The sequence below is a fragment of the Otolemur garnettii genome, unplaced genomic scaffold, assembly GCF_000181295.1.
Source record: "Otolemur garnettii isolate 467f Iridium unplaced genomic scaffold, OtoGar3 scaffold00128, whole genome shotgun sequence".
NCBI lineage: Eukaryota > Metazoa > Chordata > Mammalia > Primates > Galagidae > Otolemur > Otolemur garnettii.
The window spans coordinates 270,093-290,004 of NW_003852523.1; the positions used below are offsets into that span (position 1 = coordinate 270,093).

Genomic DNA, 19,912 nt, shown 5'->3' on the forward strand with positions numbered 1-19,912 from the left:
TAATATAAAAAGAATTCTACTTTTAAAATTTTCAATTAACTTTTTAATGAAAAACTAATTATATCAAGGAAATATGGTGTTTTTAAAAGCTCTGCTATCTAATTACTTACAAGTAGTTTTTAAAAAACGTGAATGCTGTGATTTCATAGATCAAATGTTCACAGCAGTGACAAAAGAAGAAGCCCTCTTCCAAAGCAGAATAAACAAAACTGAGAGCTCTTTTAATTATAGGGTAATGACACTTTCTGAATACATAAAATCTCTTTCCTGTTAGTGGCAGAGAAATGGCCCAGGTTCCATTAAGTACAACCAGTTGGCTGGATCAATTTAAGATTTTAAAAATTCCTATGTATAATGCATTTTGATCCAATTTTCACTTTATTTCACCATTTCCATCTCTAGCAGAAGATACTATAATGGCACAAAGATCTTCCCACAGGCCGAGGTTGGAGAGGCCGGCATCGGCGGGAAGGGTGACACATTAGAGCTGTTTGCTCTGTCCTGGCCATTTTTGGTGTTTTCTTCTCTGCTTTACTGGTTATCACAGCTGACATTATACATGCAATTATTAACTACTTTTTAAGAAGCCTTTCAAATATAAAATATTGTATTTCTTTGGGCCTTCCAAATATAAACATTATTATTATAATGTTTTGCAAGTATATTGAAGTTGAGATCCAGAAAAGCCATGGAAGAAACTAGTGTCTTGGTGCTACAGTCTAGAACAGGGCAGCGTCCAATCAACCATCAGAGAGGTATTACGGCCGCCTCGTGTCTTTCAGGCTTTCCCACGAGACATAACCTCCCTTGCCTGGGCCTCCCTCCCTGTCCATGTCTCTCTGCCTGCCATGCAGATGACCAGTGTGTCAAAAGAGCATTATTAATTTAACTTGCTTGCTGTCACCTATTCAACCAGGTCTGCACAAGAGAACTAGTATAGCATCACACAGCTTCTCACACGTCAGGAAATTAGTGAGAAAGACTATTCTCAGTAATAAAAATAATGTATGCAGAATGCATAGTATTGGAACAACAGATATTGCCTCTGGTCTTCATTGAAAAGTAATTTAAAGCCAATTTATTTCCTTAAATGCTATAACATGTCTGTATCAGGCCAAGTCAAAAAGATAAAAAGCTTCCAAAGCTGGGGTCTTTCCTAGGCTCTATGAGCCAATTAATCAACAAGGTATTTTAGCAAAACTATGGGGAGACTAAAAAGATCAGAGGTTGGGGAGGGGAGGCTGACTAGGAGGAGCACAGAGGGTCCTTAGAGCAGGGAACTGTCCTGTGTGACGCAACAGTGGTGGGCCCAGTCCCCACACGTGTCCATATCCATAGAATGTATGGCACCAACAGTGACCCTAATGCAAACTGTGGCTGCTGAATGACAGCGATGTGTCAAGGCAGGTCCATCAGCTGTAACAAATGTACCCTTGGTGGGGGCTGTTGCTAATGGGGGAAGCTGTGAGTCTGTGGGATCAGAGGTTACTTAGAAAATCTCAGTACCTTCTGCTCAATTTTGCTGTGAAGCTAAGAAAATAAAGCCTATTAGTGTTAAAAGGCATTAAATCCATGGGTACTCAGGGGCTTTAAGTGGAGATGGAGCAGTATGTTCAGGGAGGTGCGCTGAGGCCCCTCCTCTGAATGACACCACCTTGAATCAGGGAGGTGCGCTGAGGCCCCTCCTCTGAATGACACCACCTTGAATCAGGGAGGTGCACTCAGGCCCCTAGTCTGAATGACACCACCTTGAATCAGGGAGGTGCGCTGAGGCCCCTAGTCTGAATGAACACCACCTTGAACACAGATGCATATCAGTAGCTCATCTGCCAATCAGGCCTGTAATCTTGTGAGATGGGGCCCCAGGAGAAATTCCCAGGACTGTTTCTATACAAAAAACAACCAAACTCCACTGGAATATAGGCTTCTGTTTCCTTTGTTCTATAAATTATGAGCTTGGGCCAAGCTTTCTCCTACACTTAGAGGACAGGTCATTTTGACAAATTATAGCAACTGATGTCTCCATGTGATGAAAATGGTCATTATTTCACTGGGTGTTACATGAAGCCATTCAGTTGCTATAATTGGTTAAAATGCAGATGACCTGCATTCCAAGAGCATCTTTTTTTTTTTTAAACCAGATGCAGTGGATCTCACCTCTAATCCCAGAACTAGGCTGAGGTAAAAGGATCACTTGAGGCCAGGAGTTGAAGAGCAGCCCAGGGAACATGGGGAGACTCCGTCACTACCAAAAAACATTATCAGGGCCTGTAGTCCCAGCCCCTCAGAGGCTGAGGTGGGACAGGTGCTGGAGCTCAGCAGACGCCGGCTGCAGCGAGCTGTGATCACGCCCCTGCACGTCCCAGTCTCACAAGACTTCCTGCCTGATTTGGCAGATAAACTGCCAATAAGCAGAGAAAACTTAGTACAGACTGAACAGAAAGATTGAGCAGTTACTGGCTAGTTCACCGAGGACAGGTTAAAAGGGAAAGAAGACCCTTTTAAGATATAGAGATTATAACGTGACATAGATTTCCACTCTACTCTCTAAAAGAATACAAGTCTAATAAATAGATGAAAATAGTGGCATGAAAAATGTAAAGCTGTAGAACTCTGTTCCAGTAAAACTGGCCATGAAATGCAAAATGTTTCTAAGGGAGTTTCAAGAATGTACTTCCCCAAAAGTTTTATAAAACTAGAATAGATTTTCATGTGTCTGCGGTGTCTTGCCTCAGAGAAACTTTTCCAGGCTTCTTCCAGCCATATGACCCTCTGACGAGATGCTGAGGGCTGGAGTAGGGTGTGGTGGATCCCCAGGGCACGGAGAGCCTAGCAGAGGCCTGCCACGTGGAAAGGGTCCACAGGAGCTCATGACTGTGATTAATTACATACGTGTAAATGCAACACCACTGTCTATTCTTAAGCTAACTTGTGGTATCTCTATAATTTTCAGATTTGCTATTATTAAAAAAAAAGAGATCCACCTTTAGGCCATTTAGATATGATTATGGAAAAAAGATTTCCATGTCAGTGATTTAAAAGCACAGACATCTGATCTAAATCCTTCTGGGAGAGAAGACATCCCAAAGTATATAACACACTTTCTTGCCTTATTAAGAAGGAGCTTCATTACACAATTTAACCGCCTCAGGATGGCTCACAGGTATAAGCTATAAAATTTAATTCAGCACACTTGCTGGACGGCCACTATTTCAGCCTAACACCAGGTTTCTGAAGGCCCAGTGGGGACAAGCCGTGGTTCCTGCACTGTGGAATCTGATAGGCTGCAGTGAGACCAGACTGTGCCCATGTCTAACAGTTACACAAAGTGGGATTGAACATCAGTGCTGGAAACCTGTGGTGGGATGCAGCTGGCTTCCCAGGGAAGGCACTGGGCCATTGAGGGGAAGAGCCTGGACTCTGGGCTCAGCCCCCTGTGGGCTGCAGATCCCCATCTCTCCCTGCTAAGCTGGGTGACCCTGGCCAGACTGAACGACCTCCACTCGAGTCTCAGCAAAGTGGAGGTGACTACAACCACACCTCCTGCACCTGGAGTCAGCAGAATTAAGTCATGCAAAACAGTATTTTTTGAAATATGGCTCACAGAAGTGATTTAGTGGAATGTGACAGTCATTAAAAAAGGTGAAATAGGGCGGCGCCTGTGGCTCAAAGGAATAAGGCGCTGGCCACATATGCCGGAGGTGGCGGGTTCAAACCCAGTCTCAGCTAAAAACTGCAAAAAAAAAAAAAAAAGGTGAAATAAAGTATAATAGAAACAAATCCCCAGACAGGAAGCAGCAGAGAGTAGGATGTGCACGCGGCAAGTTTTGCTCGGAGGTTCTGCTGGGTCTGAGCACTGGATTGTGACTACAAACAGCACGTGTCTCCTACTGCAGGCCATGGTGAAGCAAGTTCACAGCCACAGGTACAGCGCAGTCAGTGGCAGTGCTAGGATACAGCCAGCCCTCAGGAAGAGCAGAATAAAAATACAGCATTTTTGAAAACTGTAGGTTGAGCCTTAAAGAGTAAACATTTCTATATGAGAAGATGAGAGGAAAAGTCAAGAACACAAACCCACACACACCCCCATGTACACACAGGCACACACATGCACGTAGGCACACACAGGCACACATACATGCACATGAGCACACACATATGCACACAGGCACACACATGTACACAGGCACACGCACACACATGCACACAGGCACACACCCATGGGCACACACAGGGTCACACGTGTGGTGTGGCCTAGATATTAGATGGAAGGTCAGTGGAATATCAAAGTGGGCAGGAGTTACAGCTACACGTTTGAATGTTTTATGTAAAAGTGAGAAGTCACCCAGAAATCCATACAACGGAATAAGATGCTCAGATTCTGCACTCTAAAGAACAGTTGTGACAGAGACGTGGACAAGGGACAGGAAGTGAGCCTGGCAGTAGGAAGACGTCTCAGCTTTGAATAGGGGTGAGGACCTAAGCCCAGGCACAGGTATTTGGGGTGAACAGAGAGAAGAGGATTAAGAAGACACTGACAGAGCGGGTCCTCATGACACGGTGTCACTTTGCAGGTTCCTCTAATCAAAATAGGCCTTCCTGTCCCCGATTTTCCAGGCATGGTCACCTCCTCCTTCCAGCCAGGGCTATGAATGTGTCCGAGAAACTGTCCCTGGCCCTGCTTTAGCAATGCCCCGGCCCAGCGTCCCTGCGTCCTGGGCCCCTGCACAGCAGGGTGGCGACCTGTAGCATTTTCTGCCCTCCCTAGAATTTGGGTGCATGTTCAGATTGTACATCCTGGATCCTTGGTGGCTGAGTTCCAATTCGGCCAGTGATTTGTGCTGGAGCGCTTGTTACCTACTTCAGACCCTTTGGGAGTTTCTTTCCCTCTTTCATAAAACCCACCTGGGCCCTTCCTAGAGCGAATATGAGGCCAGAGCCACCACCCGATGGACAAGACCATGGGAGGAAAACCAAACCGACTGCTGGGGTGATTTGCAGAGGTTTGGGCGTATTGGCCACACAGCGTAACTCTGCTTTCGTGGTTGACGGACCTTAGGCCCGGGCTCAGCACCTGGAGCACAGCAGTGCTCTGTGTGTTCATGTGGCAGAGAGGACACCTGACGTGGTGACCAGTAAGACCACAGGTGGAGAGGGAGGAGAGGAACCGTAGGTACCTCTAAGTCAGACGACTGAAAAGCAAGGGAGTGGGGAGGCAGGAGAGCACTAGGTTCTGGGAGCGCTGAGGGCTCGGGGGGTGCAGCCGGTGGGAAGGTGGGAAGGTGGGGTACAGGAGCGCTCAGTTCTCTGAGACTGTCAGAGCTCGAGGTAAACAAGCCGAACTCCTTAACTCCAGATGACAGTTCAGTTGAAAGGATAGATTCAGTGACCCATGGAGACAGGAGAAAATTTGAAAGAGGATAAAGGAAGAACATTGGGAAATGCTGGTGAGGAACAGAGAAACAAAGGACGGAGAACAGGAGGACAGTGCAAAGCTAGAGAGGGAGGATTTTAAGAGCAAATACCTGTCTGACAGCATGCTGTGCAAAAGCTAGACGGAACAGGGCGAGCGCGGGGCAGAGGAGATGGAGCGGCACAGCCAGCAGGCCCGTGACCTCTGGGCAGGGACAGTGAAGACTGCTGAGCATCACTGTAAATGCAGATGCTCAACTTAGCTGCGACTTGCTGGACCACATTAGAGCTTTTTTTTGCTTTTTGAGATTCCTAAATGCTTCTAGTGCTCTGAACCACCCCTTGGCCCTCAGCCTACCCCCAGTTTTATCAGAGGTGGTCTGGGCCAGGCTGGGGGGCACACGTGCCTGCTGCTGTGGACGTTCCCTGCCTCCCAGGAGACTTGTTTAATTCTAAGTTGTGGGCCACGCTGTGGAGAGGTGAGTTGCCCAGAGCCGTCTCCGTGGGTGAGCAGAGTCCTGGCACACGCTCACGTGCTCACCCTGCAGCGTTTACTGAGCACCTGCTATCTGCAAACACTGGAGGACATGCAGCTTGCCGCTTGATGATATGATTTTTTATGTCTTCTGATTTTATTTTTCATTAATGCATAGTCTGCACTACCCAGTTTTACATCTCTAAGCTCTGTGCGAATGAACCTAGCATTGTGAAATAGACCATCCCTGTATCCAGGTGCTTGTTCAACCTGCATGGAGTTACACACACAGAATTGTCCACAGGATGCTGCTGTGTAAGAAGAAGTGTCAGGAAGAAAATGAAGCTTTGCTCCCTTCTGCCTGGAACCTTAACAGGTTATCTCATTTCTTTGGACCCATTGCTTACAGTAGTTTGTGAACTAATAGCTCAAATTATTACGCATTAACCTTTGTAGCCAGAACCCATAATTCATGTGGATGAGATTCTCTATCAAGTGAAGTTTGAGATTTTGCTTGTGGGTCTCCGATTGGGAGGGTGGGATCTCATTACATTTGCTGGACCCTTGAGGTGAGATTAGTGTTTACTCAACACCATTTTTAGGCAAAGCCTCTTCAGATTCATTTTCAGTTAATCTAACTTGTCTGTCCACAGGCAAGGTTTCAAATTCTAATGCCTTTTGCTAAGCTCAACTGAGATAACATCAGGAGATCAAAGCCTATTATTAGACAATATATTTCACATGTCAGAGAAAAAAGCTTTTGTCTTTTACCAAGGTCCTTCCCCAGGAAAGGGAGAGGAATTGGGGATCTCGAGAGAAACCTGACATCAGTGAGGTTAGCTGAGGGAGTCCTACAAAAAAGATCAAATATCAGGGCCTACTGTGTCCTGATTTATCCTCCCATGTTCTACATTCAACTATGAAGTCATTTCAAAGGAAAAAAAAAAAATCAGATTTATGAACAAGGAGAATGCGCAGAGCTGGTACTGCCCTCTAGTGTTCATTCTGACACACGGCAGGGATGCAGAAACCCCAGAGAGGCTTGTGGATTTAGATGGGAAAGAAATCTCCCTTTCCAGTAATTTGTAGTTTCCTGTTAAGTCAATTATTAAAACAGAATAACATATGGGATTTACATGTATTCACCTCTGAAGAGGAATACAGTAATTTTCTCTGATCTTGACTAGTAATAGTATCATTTCCTCAGGATCTGAAACGGAGTCCGTGTAGATGAACAGGAATCTGGCCACAGAGATGGGATAACACCGATTCTAGGACTGCACCTAGTGAGGACGCTCTGGGCTTCTGGACTCTCCTCGCCAACCTAACTGATACACGGTAGACCCGGGAGGCCACAGGCGTCTGGGACTCTCCTATTTCTGCGTCTGCCGTGTTTTCTCACCTGGCCTGAGGAGACTCAGGGACCCCCGGCCACAGCCTCGCTGTTCCCCACCATTTCTGGTTGATTTTGTCTCATTTCTGCTGTTCTGAAAAGGGTATTGTTGAGAAGGTCTGGGTCACATCCCGTTCTGTGTGGGGAGAGCAGTGCGAGCCCCCAGGAGAAGCATTTCTGCCCCTTTACGGCCCCTTAAGTTATTGTTCAGTCTCCTCCTTGGTTCCTTTGTGACCCTTAGGCTGAGCAGAAAGACCTAACTGAGCCCCTGAATACGGCACCCCCAAACAGGGGTCTTCTCACGCAGGCATCAGTCACTAAGAACTCACTTCAAACAAGCTAGTCGGGAGCTTCAGTCTAGACACAAAGTCAGCTCGGGAAGGCGGGGAGACCCTCCGCTGGGGCTCTCTGCTCCCTGCTCCTCACCGGCCAGCTTGTTAGAGTCAAGATGACCAAGGGACGCACCGCAGCGAAGACATGAATGAATGAGGGAATGAAAATGAAGAAGCACTCAAATGTCCGTGGAAAAGGAATATTCCTTATCTCAGCAATAATTTTGTCTCTCTTGAGTAAAAGCAGGGACGTGTCAGGGCTAAAGCCAGAAACTGCAAGAGGGGTCCTCTGGCAACCGCCGGAGGTTTTTTCTCCGACTCTACACTGCTCTGCGTCCCTGGGCTTCGATGGTAAGATTCAGAAAGTGAGACTTAACAGCATATCTGAAACCAAATAAGGAACCCGCCACCACATACATTCTAGACCCCACTCTGACCATTTTACACTTGAAGCTGCATGTCAGAGACGGCGGCACTGCTGCTGACACGAGCCATAGAGAAGACGACTCGATCGGGGCCAAGGGTGGGCCCGCGTGGCCGCACACAGCCCTCGCCCGGCTCCCACCACTCACCCTCCCTGCTGGGCACAGGTCCCGGGGTCCCCCCAGACTCTGGACTTAGAAGAACATATCACTTTAATAACCAGATTAATTAATAAATTAATTTAGAAATATTGTTCAGCTTTTAAAAGGAAGGGGATTCTGACACATGCCACGGTGTGTGATTCCACTCACATGGGGCCCCCAGGTGGCCAGGTTCATGGAGACAGAATGGTGGCCACCAGGGGTGGGGGATGGGAGGGTAGGGAGGGGGAGGGACGGGACTTAGGGTCTAATAAGGACAGAGCTTCCGTTTTGCAAAGAGTTCTGGGGATGGGTGGTGGTGATGGTTTTATCAGGACGTGAGCATACCTGACGCCACTGAACTGAGCTTTTATTTTTTAAATATTTAAGCTGATAAGTTTTATGTTATACATATTTCACAACAGATACAGAGTTGGTCTGTATGAGCACTCCCCAGTTATGGAGCTACTGGGTGTGGTGACCACTGTGCAGGTGCCAGGAGATGCAAAGACGACTCAGACCCGGCGCCCACCTCGGAAAACGTCATCAAGCTTCTACGAAGACACCGCCAATTTTGATATGTCACTTTAACACTTTCTTTTCTCTAATAATTCCCTTTGTGCTATGTTTATCTGGTTTCAGAAACAATGTAACTTTATAATCACTAATTAGCAGGAATAACGTGAGGCTGATAAACACCACCCTTTGAAATAGTGAGGATCCCAACGTTTAATTCCTTCACAGTGACGAGGCTGAGGACTGCAACTGTGAGGGTCACAGAGCTGCATTAAAGCTCCTCACTTCTCACAAACAATAGGAGTTTGCCTGCAGCTGTTTGCTGGTGCGGGCTGGGTGGCTGTGCAGAGGAGGGAAGGGGGGCGGGGGAGGAAGTGGGGGGGATGGCCTGTCCCTGATGGGACCAACAGGAAAGTCAATAGGTGTTGTCCACCGACTACCAATTAAGGCGCCATCAGGGGCTCTGGGCTGGAGGTTGATAAGCCTGCTGGCAGTTCAGTGGGGCACTCCAAGTAAACAGCAGTTCCCTTCTAATGATTCAAGGAGTGTATTTTCAAAGGAGGTGTTAACTTGGACTCGGCTTTGTATGGAGAGACGACAGAAGAAAACAAAACAAGACCCTAGTGGGTGGGAAACAGAGGAACAAAGCTGTCCCGGGAGCCCTGCAGCTGGTTTCTGCAGAGCGTGAGAGGCACTTGCCCGACTTACTGTGGGGTAGGGGTGGGAGCAGAACACTGTGTACTTCCGGATGACCCCGTTCAGCTTGAGGGGGGGCAGCCAGGACACGAAGACCATGGAGGCAGAGGCCGCGGCTGCCTTGACGCCCGCGGGAGGACCTGGAACTGGAAGAGTCGTGTGTTTAGTCACAAGGGGCCTCCGCGTGGTCACGCTCCCAGCACCACCCAGCCCCTCTCACTGGTCAGCTCTGCAAGGAGCAGCCCTCTGGGCTCAGCTGTGTCCCCCCAGATCTCTGTGTCTGGGTCCTTCCCTCAGCACCTCAGAATGAGAGGAGCTATTTGGAGACAGGGGCATTACAGGGGAGCATCAAGTTAAAACGAGCTCGTCAGGGCAGGAAGACTGGAGTCCTGAGAAAAAGGGGAAATGGGACACAGGGACAGAGATGCAGGGAGGGAGGACGGATGACATGGAGAGGTGGGGAGAAGATGCCCAGAACACACCCTGCCCGCTGGGCTCTCAGGAGGACCTGCCCAGCAGACACCTGGACCTGGGGCTCCTGGGGCTCCCTGTGGCTCCTTGTCACGGTGGCCCTAAGAACTGGCACCCTCAGGTCCAGTCCTGCTTCTCCAGTGCATCTGAGTCCCACATCTGAGCATCTGGAGAGGTTCCCTTCTGAATCACTCTGATTTCTGCTGCAGGTTTGGCTTTGACCAAACAGGGGATGCCCACCCTGCCTCCTGAGTTAGAGAGGCAGGAGGGTGAACCGCCTCAGCCTCTCCCAGACACACTGTACTGGCGCCCTTTTGGCTCAGGAGAGGTATGGAAATAGAGTGAGTGTGGAGTTTCGTGTCAAGGCCTGACAGTCTGTTTGTGACAAACTCCTCTCTGTAAACCATCTAAGCAGGCAGAACACCAGGGTGACATTATAAAGCATCATTTGGGAGTGAGAGCGAATGCACGTCCCCCCTCACATGTTACTGTTTTCAGGTTAAAGACGGCAGATGGAGAAAAGTTGGGGGAGACCCAGGAGAGGAAAGAACATCAAGTCTGTCACTGGCGGAAGGCTCAGTGTTCTTGCTCTGGCCCTCACTGGTCTACCTGTCTCCATCGAGGACGGCTCCCCCCTTGAGGGAGCCCTTGAAATCTAGACCAGTCTCTATGAGCCCTGAAGCAATCTGATGACAATGTGAACACCTTTGGAGTTGAATATGTATCTCAAAATTGTCACCTTGCCCCTCCAAAGTCTGAACAACAAGACCAACAACCCTTCTGGGAACTAGCTTGGGTTAGACACAGTCACCATTTGAAACAGAAACCCTTGGTGTCAGTTTTTGGTAAATCTTTCTGACAAGAGAAAGGGTCGAAAAGAGATAAAGCCTGCATTAATAAATCTCTTGGGAACAAAGCTCTGTTGTCTTGGGCATCTGTGCTTAGGTTCCTGCAGGCGAGGGCACCAGCCAAGGCCCCACCACCCGTCAGAGCCACGAGGCTCCTCTGAACACCAGGGGCAGAGTGAGCATCAGCGGGACACTTTCTCCCTAACAGACATCCCAGAGCCCCAATATCTCCCTTCCGTCTGTGCAGAACCATCCCCTCCAGCCAGCTTCTGTCCAGGACACCCGGTAGCCCAGCAACGAGTTGAGTGGCGGCTAAAGAGGAGTAGTCGTGTTTGGTTTCAACCTCTCTGTGACAATTATTTCTTCCTTGTAATGCTGGAAGTTAACTTTATGTAAACCAATGAAATATGAGTACAAAAGAAAACCTGTTTCTCTGACAAGTACTGTAACTCCTTTGGAAAGCCTGCAAGGAAGAAAAAGAAGGAAGGAAGGAAAAAGGAAGGAAGAGAAGGAGGAGGGAAGGTGGGGGGGAGAGACAGCACGGGCAGGAGGAAGGCTGGTTCACCTACTTTTGGTCAAGACTGCTGAGAAGGATGGGACACATGGTACAGATCGATACAGTCTTGATTCATATTAGCAAACACATTATTGGCAAATTCTCTACTGTCAAGAAACTTAAGTTAGGAATTGCAGATGACCTAAGATATAATTCACGAATAAAAGATGGCATAGAACTCTAATCTCTTCACTCAGCACTCAAAGGAATGATTCTGGATTATTTGCTTAGAGAATGGTTAGAGAACAAATATATATTTGTATGTGTGAAGTTAAAATACAGTGTTTGAGGTATGTCTTGGCACTGGGATGTTCAGTGCTTCCTCATGTAATGGTCCCACTGGTGTGTGTCCCATCAGGTCAGTGCAGCTTTCACTGCACTGTATAACCCCCATCTGCTTCTCACATACGGACTTAGGATCTAACATGTGCAATACTTCTTGATTAGTAGAATTTTGTATAATAGAAACTTTGAGGAATATGCTGGAAAAGTTTTCTGGGTTATTGAACCTATCTTTCCTATCTAGAACTTAAAATGTTAGATCAGGTTTGGATATAACCATAATGGTTAAAGATCTGAGCCCTGCAGCCTCACCATTGGCTGTTTCCGGCTCAACCTCTTAATTCTGCATCGTGGGCAAGTTAACTAACTTCTCTAATAACCCTCAGTGTCTTCGTCAATGAAGCCAGAACAATAGTTGTCCTTACTTATGTTTTTATTGTTGGGATTATAGGAGATGACTCATGAAGTAATTTACTTGGAGTTCTGTATACAGTAATTCTATAAGTCTGCTATGCTACCCTCCTCTCTGCTGTGTCCTCGGTGCCTGGGCTAGTATCTAGAACATTCTGATCTTCAGTACAGATTTTCCAAATGGGTGGGAAATGATTTCAATAGCTGCAGCATGGTAGGCAGAATTGACAGATAGTTCCAAGATCCCCACCCTCTTGTGTACACACCTGTGTAATTCCTCCTGGTGGGTGGGCAGTGCCTGTCACTATGGTGGGTGGATCATTCCCCACGGTCAGGTCATGTGATGTGGCAAAGATGAAGGGTGCTACAGATATAATTAAGGTCCTCGTCACTGGACTTTAAGTTAATGGGATGAAGCCCTTAAGGGATCTGGAGGTCAGAGACAGGAGAAGTGAGAGAGGGATCAGAAGCCGTGGAGACACTCCCGTGGCCACACTGGGGAGGGGTTGCATGACAGCAACTGTGGGCAGCTCCTGGGAGCTGATGACCCCAGCCCTGCCACCACAGAAGCAATCACACCTATCACCAGGGGGTTTGGGTGAGGATCCTAATCCCAGACAGAACCACAGCTCCAGCCTGTGCCCCAGTTTCACCTCTGGGGTCCTGGGCAGGGGACTCCTGACCAGGTAACACATTTGTATTGTTGTAAGGGCTGCGGTTGTGGTGATGTGTTACACAGCATAGAAAATGAATACGTGACGGTAAGGCCTCTAGTGACTCTTAAAGTAAAACATGAAGGTCAGTGTTGGAAACAGTATGCTGTGGCTTGAAGTCTGCCTCTGGGACGGACGTCTGGCGAAGCCTCGCCCAGCCCTGTGGCAGCTCCGTGTTTTCATCACCAGTTTTCTGTTCTGAGTGATGAGCCCCGGGCAGGGCCTGCGCACACAGGTGGTCTCTAGGGAGCCATGTCCATCTGCACTGGCTTCTTCCCAGAGACCATTATCCTAGGGGGACGTCCACACCCACACCACAGCTGCCATCTCCCCACAGTGCACGCACATCCCCTTTCTCATGTCATGAAGACTCTGATCACTTTGGTTTTGTTCTCACAAGAGCAGTGGTTTTAAATACACATAATCCCTTCACCAAAACGTCATGGTGGAAAACCAGTAAATAACCCCTGTGGAAGTGCAGCTGGTTCTTAAGGGGGTGCTGGGGGTGAGGAAGGAGCCGTCTACCGCACCCCTCACTTACCACGGGCCCCTCTGAGCCCCGCCCAGGATCCCTTGGGCACAGTAGGAGCCTCCTTTGAGAACCACTGCTGTAGTGAGATTTTTGGAAGCCACCTGGTAGACTGTCTTCTAGGACAGTCTGGTCTGTGAGGTCACTCCTGTTACTACTGTGCAGGGCAGGATCCCATAGGCTGTACGAGCCTGGGGTCCAAAGCAGTATTGGTGGGCAGGCCTCCCAGGTGCACGGTGGCTTGGGTGCCTATTAAGGGCAGCTCTGCTAATGGTTATGTAAACACACACACACAATGCACATCTTTAAGGCCTACCAAGGTGTGGTCTGTCCCGTAATTACCTAAGCTCTCACACACAGGCACAGGCTATCCGTGCCTCCAAGGGTGTGTGTGGTTCAAGCTGTGGGTGGCCGGAGGACTCAGACATCCTGGTACCTATTTACTTTTTCCCTCCCAGCTCTACTTTCAGAGAGTTTGCCAGAGATCACTCTGATGGTGCAGAGAGCAGAGGTCACACTTTAGGCCTCTGCTGCCTTCTCACACTGCCTTCAGAGTTAGGTGCTTTAGGGATGGACTCAGATCAAAATATTTGAACTCTAACACGGCTGTCTCTGTTTATACATACACATCATCGGCTTTTGCACAAGGGATCCAGGCTGAAAGTAGCTTATGCCTCAGAGTGAAAGTTATGATCGGAAACTTAATAGATCGCATTCTGTTGGAGTTCTCCTTCCCTACAGCTTTGTTCAGCGTATGATATCAGTGGATAAAATGATATTAGGATTTCACAAATGTTTTAGAAGTCAAAATTAGTTGTCTTGTGCTCAGAAACAGAAAGCTGAATCACCAGATTGTCTTTTGTGTTCTTGCGGTGATAACAGAGCTACAAGTTCTCATTGACCGAGTTTGGGGAGAGAATCTGGAACTCCAGCAATTCTCACAGTCCCCAAGAATATGGGCGTGGATCTGAGACCAGATTTATGGGACTGGGACTATGTCTGTGGATCTGGGAATGTGACCACTGACTCGAGAGGCTGTCCGTGAGCCCAGGAACCCTTAGCAGAGCCTGAGAAACTACTCAAAGCCCAAGAGACCCAGTCTCTAAGCAAATCTTTCTATGGCAAATAATCCCTTGTGGAAGTGAACTTACTAGTTTACAAAATTTTCCCTTTTAGGATGATCAGTAACTTAATAACACAATTTAAACCTTTAGGCCCTTGGGTTAGAAAGACTAGGAGTGTCCAGCATAGTGGACTAAGCTGAATGTTTGCATGTTATGAATGTTAACACGTTCCTTGTTCTTTGCTTGTGAGAATGTTAGTCATCACCAGGACTCCAACCAACACCTGTAATAGCGACTCACAGAGGAAGACTCAGTAAATGTCAGCAGTCAGCATTTTGCTAAAAATCCATCTATATTTTTATAATTTAATTGAAATTGGCAGTGTAATCCAAACTTCAAAATGACAAACTTACTAGACCCTGTAAGTAGGGTCTGGGGTCTTCCTTTGATTAATCGTTTCTTCTTTAATGATTAGCCTGGCCTCTTCTTTTGACCAGACCCTAAAAAAAATTGCATTCAACTCTATAAACTGCTGAAATGCCTATTTCTATTAGATATTGAATCTACACAAGTAGCTGGCATAGCACCTCACCATTTCTAAACTCACAAATGTTTCCTGTGAATCTAGGAAATAAATTCATTAATATACCAATTTTTCTCTTCTTTCCCTCAATCATTGCTCTAATTTATTTTGAAAACACTGATTTGTTCTAAATAAATACTGACACTCAGTTCTGCACACTCTTTGTTCCATGCCACCAGCCTGAGTGGAATTCACCACCTCCTTCCTGGGCTGAGGGGTGTCCCGAGGAAGGGTCTTTCACCATCAAGGACATCTCCATATACTGTCAGCAGTGGACTCAAAAGCAGAGAATAATTCACCGAAAAATGAGGCTTTGGGCTTCAGGGTCAAGACATTGACATAGAACTCTATGATTTCTAATACTAGAGGATTAATTAAAAATTGATCTCAAGTCACCTTGTTGAGTCTCTGCACATCCTCTGAAGAACTGCAGATGTCAAAATTTTTGTTGCTGATCAATTTGCTCTTTAAATAATAATTCCAGTGACATTTGCCTTATTGCTTAGCAAGGCAAAAGAATATTCCTCCCCCGCTCTGAAGGAGTGGGGAGAGCAAGTACTGAAACACGAGTGTCAGGTGGCAGCCACCATGTGTTAGGCTGGGTGTCGTCACTTTCCATTTCAGTTTTTACACATCGATTCCGTGCAGTCTGCTTGTGACAGTAACTTAGAAGAACAGGACAGTCCTGTTCAGAGATTAGGTAAGGTGGCCAAAGTCCCATGGCGGCAGGGGACTAAATACTCTAATTTCTTTGGACAGAACTGGCTATACCTGCAATTCCCAGGAAGAACTACCTGTGTGTTCTAGAAAAAAATAAAGCATGTGGGGATGGATTTGTGTGCAGACATTATAACGCTAAAGAGCTACACAGATAATGAAAATGTCACATGAGGGTGGAGGGGTGGGATGGCTTGCCAAGGGGAGAGTGGGGTGAGGGGTAGAGATGGGGCAAGGTCTTATTTGGGGGCAGAAGGGCTGACAGGCCTCTCCTGAGTGGTGTCCTCAGCTTTGCCTCCACAGGACAGATGTGGGAGGGAACAGCATCTTTGATACTGCGGTTGTGGAGGAGGTGGTATAGACATCAACCTACTGATTTCTGGGAGATAATGAGCAGTGGGTGAGAGCTGCCCTGTGTCCTGGGGGACAGAGCCCCTGCAGATTGCAGAGACGAGTCAGCACGGCACTTAGGGGTACTGGTGTCTAGTTTACCCCCACCTCTGCTATGCTGCAATATGTCAGGCTGGTTTTACAGAAGTATCAGTTTGATCTCAGCTGCTCCTTCTATGAGTCAGGTCGAGGCTAATTTTCCCCACCACTGCTATACTATTTATTATAACTTCAAGTGTTCCTCAAATAGGCTTAGATAGGTGTCTTAGAGTTTCCCTTAAAGGAATACAGAATCATGGCTGGATGGTTTTTGTAGGTTTGGGTAATAGCTACACAACCAAATACAAATTATATGGAACAAGAATCGATGGTCTCAACCAGGAGCAGTGACTTAAGATTTTACTGAATTATCCTGAATTCTTGTAAGAATTTTTATAAAATTAACACAAAGCTCTCAAATCAAGGATTTATTCTAATGTGATTCAATTGGCATAGAATAACAGGGCTCAGACCGGAACATGATTTTCAAGTGGAAGGATGGATTTAATCAGAGCTTGTGCTAACAGCCAGCTAAAGAGCAACGAAAATTATCCCAATGGAATACAAAACAGGTATCCATGTTCTCTGGGATAAAGGCACTTTTGATTAAATCAATACTTGATTTCCCCCAAAAAAATCAAAGGGAAAAAGAAAGAAAAGAATTATAGGGGAAGAGAAAGGGATGAATTGGATACACGGACAGAAGCACCGCAGGAAGTCGATGGTCAGGATTGCATTGGAATATTTTGGGAGCATCGAGGGTTTGCCAGGCAAAGCCAGAATAGCCTGGAGCCGCCATGTAAAGATGTCCTCTCCGACCCGGGCTCTCTAGCAGCTGCATGAGCCGAGGATGAGGGCGTCCTGGTCCCGAGGCCTGCCTCGGCTCAGCAGGCGCAGAGCTTCCCACCTGCCTGCCACCCACCCCGTGTTTCTCACCATCCTCCTTGGTCCGGGTGAAGATCTGCTCGCTCCTGACGCCGTCCCCTGCACGGGTAAAGGCCAACACCTGGATGCTGTAGTTGGTGTATTTTTCCAGTCCATCCAGTTCCAGAGAAGGCTGTGTGGTGGTGACGTTTTTAATCTCGCCCAGCTCTGGAGGATAAGCACAAGAAAACACGATCTGGTTACTGAGCCTGCCGCTGCTCGTGTCCCCACTCCGTCCTAGCTGGCTGGCACTAAGCCTGCCATCATCTGCCAGACACTGGGACACTAGAGGGACGGTGCATAGTCATTGTGTGATACCGACACCATTTGGCCATTTGGAAAAAATCATTCACAATAAACATCCCCAGAACATCACACAGAGCAAATCTTTCTAAGTTATGTGTTACAGACTCAAGACCAAAGCTGCAGCCACCACTCAGGGAACCTTCTTCACACCCTGCCATGTGCTCGGGACCACGTGCTGCCCCCTCTGCAGGCATTCTAACTATCGCTACAAAGCTTCTGGAGGCTGAGGTTTTTTTTTTTTTAATAAATTGTAATGTACTTGTATTTTTACAAATTGTACCTAACTTAGTCTCAAATATCTGAGCTAAGATCTACCCTCTCAGCAGATTCCACACAGTATTGTTAACTACAGTTATCGCTGCATGCATTAGATCTTTAGAACTTATTCTTCTTGGATAACTTTGTATGGCGGGGGTGGGGGGATGGTAACTCTGAGAGGTGAGGGGCACGTCAACCAGCTGGACTGTGGTGACAGTTTCATGAAGGACCCGTCTGTCCAAACCAGCTGCTTCCGTTACACAGTCAAATATACACAAGTTTAATTTGTCAATTTTGCCTCAATAAAGCCCCCAAATGAAACACATAAAGTAGAAAAACCCCTCATCTGTGTCACACCGAGTGGCTCGGCAGATTCCTCTTTTTACCTGGAGTGAACTCCTCTTGGCATCACTGCTGAAGTGACATGCCGATGTGTCAGAAACCAGCTAAAAATGCTCCACTTTCTGGAGTGGGATCAGCTAATAATATTCAGAGATGGAACATTATGCACTCTCATCCGTGGCATATTATACACGGCAATTTGCGAAACTTACAAATGATGGGTTAGGTACCTCCAGGGGTGTTTGGCCCCTGGGTTCGGAATGAGTCACCCTCAGAGCCAGAGAGGGAGGGCAGTCAGCCTAGGGGGCAGGGCTGGCAGAGGGACACCAGTCACCCCAAGAGACCACCAGCATGTGAGGCTGAGGTCTGGAGGGGCGTCTTACTGCACAGCTGACTGTAGTACAGGTCACCTCTGGAACATTCAGACAGCAGTTGGAACTGTCGGTCTCTTCCTCCCTTCTATGCCAGTCTTTTCAGATGCAGAAACTTCTACCTTATACCAGGTTAAAGAATTAAGTTTGTTGAATTCATCTTAGAAAAAGTGTTGCCTGCCTCACTGTTGAGTATCACCTTGGTCACCTTCAAGTCCTCCCCTTAGGAAGTCAGGCACTGATGCCAGCGCCTAGTGCACTCCTCAAAGTAATTTTGAAACTCTTTTTTGGAAGGGCCATCAGAGCTATCATCATATGAGGTCTGACAATTAGGTTAACAAACTCATCCTAGAAAAAGTGCTTTGAAAAAGTGTACTACGCACTGGCATTGGTCCCTGGTTTCCCAAGGAGACTGCTGCGAAGGTAACTGTAGTTCATTCAGCAATGAAGTCTATAGCGCTTTTTGCAGGATGAGTTTGCAAACTTAATTGTCTGACCTCATATATTGAAGATTGCACACACAATCAGGGAAGATGCAGCTGGGGCCAGGGGCCCCACAGAAGCATTATGCCTGGAGCTTGCCCGAGGTCTCTTCTCATGTGTGTGATTAGCAGATGTAGGAGAAATAAAGTAAAAATTATGCAAAAAGTCAGATACAAAACGAAGTGCTCCATTCGCCATTCTGTATAGCTCTTTTCTTTCCCTCTCTGGCTTAGACATGGATTTCTATAATCTAACTTGGGCTGTTTCACATACATGTATGTACCCATGAGTTCAATGTCACGCCCCATTGACTTCATGAGTAGAGCACAATGACATTAATACATGCATATGAAGTAAACGTAGAGATCATATTCTTTCTATGCCAGTTTTTAAAACAAAATAGTTTTATGAGTTTACTTATTATGTCTCAGTCTCAAAAGATCATAAGGCAAGAAAGAAAAGGTGGAAATAACTTCTCAAGTGACCCCCAACAACCCCACACACTCCTGAGCACTTAAACGTTGCCTCATGTAAAGTCTATCATTTTTGTCATGAAGAAAGACAGAGGAGATGAAGATTAGCTAAGCTTCAGATGAAAATGGTGACTTTTCAAATTGTACAATTTTCATAGCAATCTTAAATGAACTGTTTCTGTCATGCCTTAAAAATCATTTAACTTTCTAATTATGATAAACTACTCAGAAATTTTGGCAAAGTGTTTTATATTTAACCTGTCCTATCAAATATACTAACCAGATTTATTTTATCTGGTCATGTTAGCAACAAAATGCTCTCTTATACCTACTTTTGAAAGTATTTGGGTCAGGTGCTAATCACAGCAGCAGAGAGAGCCTCTGTCTGTGCCGGGGGGCCGTGTATGGTGTGATGTGGTTGTGTGTGTGCGTGTGTGTGCACAGCATAGGATGTTTTCACATGGTTTGGTTGGTTCTTCACACAGTTACCGTGTGCTCAATGCCTATGAAAATCAAGCCTTGCAAGGCACAGCCTGAAGAGTCTGTGGAAAGGCCCCCAGTCACGGCATGACGTGACCTGCTAGTTTACACTGAGGGGTCTGTGGAAAGGCCCCCGGTCACGGCACGATGGACCTGGTAACTCACACTGAGGGGTCTGTGGAAAGGCCCCCGGTCACGGCACAATGGACCTGGTAACTCACACTGAGGGGTCTGTGGAAAGGCCCCCGGTCACTGCATGATGTGACCTGTTAACTCACACTGAGG

The 19,912-nt window shown here is 47.0% G+C and overlaps 1 protein-coding gene across 1 annotated transcript in view; it reads right to left on the reverse strand.

The window, feature by feature from the left end:
* The window catches only part of DSCAM (DS cell adhesion molecule), a gene marked incomplete at its 5' end in the record, with an annotated part of 730,460 nt that overhangs the window by 114,888 nt on the left and 595,660 nt on the right, over window positions 1–19,912 (reverse strand). Inside the window, 2 exons of the mRNA XM_012810262.1 lie at window positions 9,400–9,533; window positions 16,927–17,082. Of these exons, the coding sequence (XP_012665716.1) occupies window positions 9,400–9,533; window positions 16,927–17,082 (290 nt within the window). The remainder of the gene's footprint in view (window positions 1–9,399; window positions 9,534–16,926; window positions 17,083–19,912) is intronic.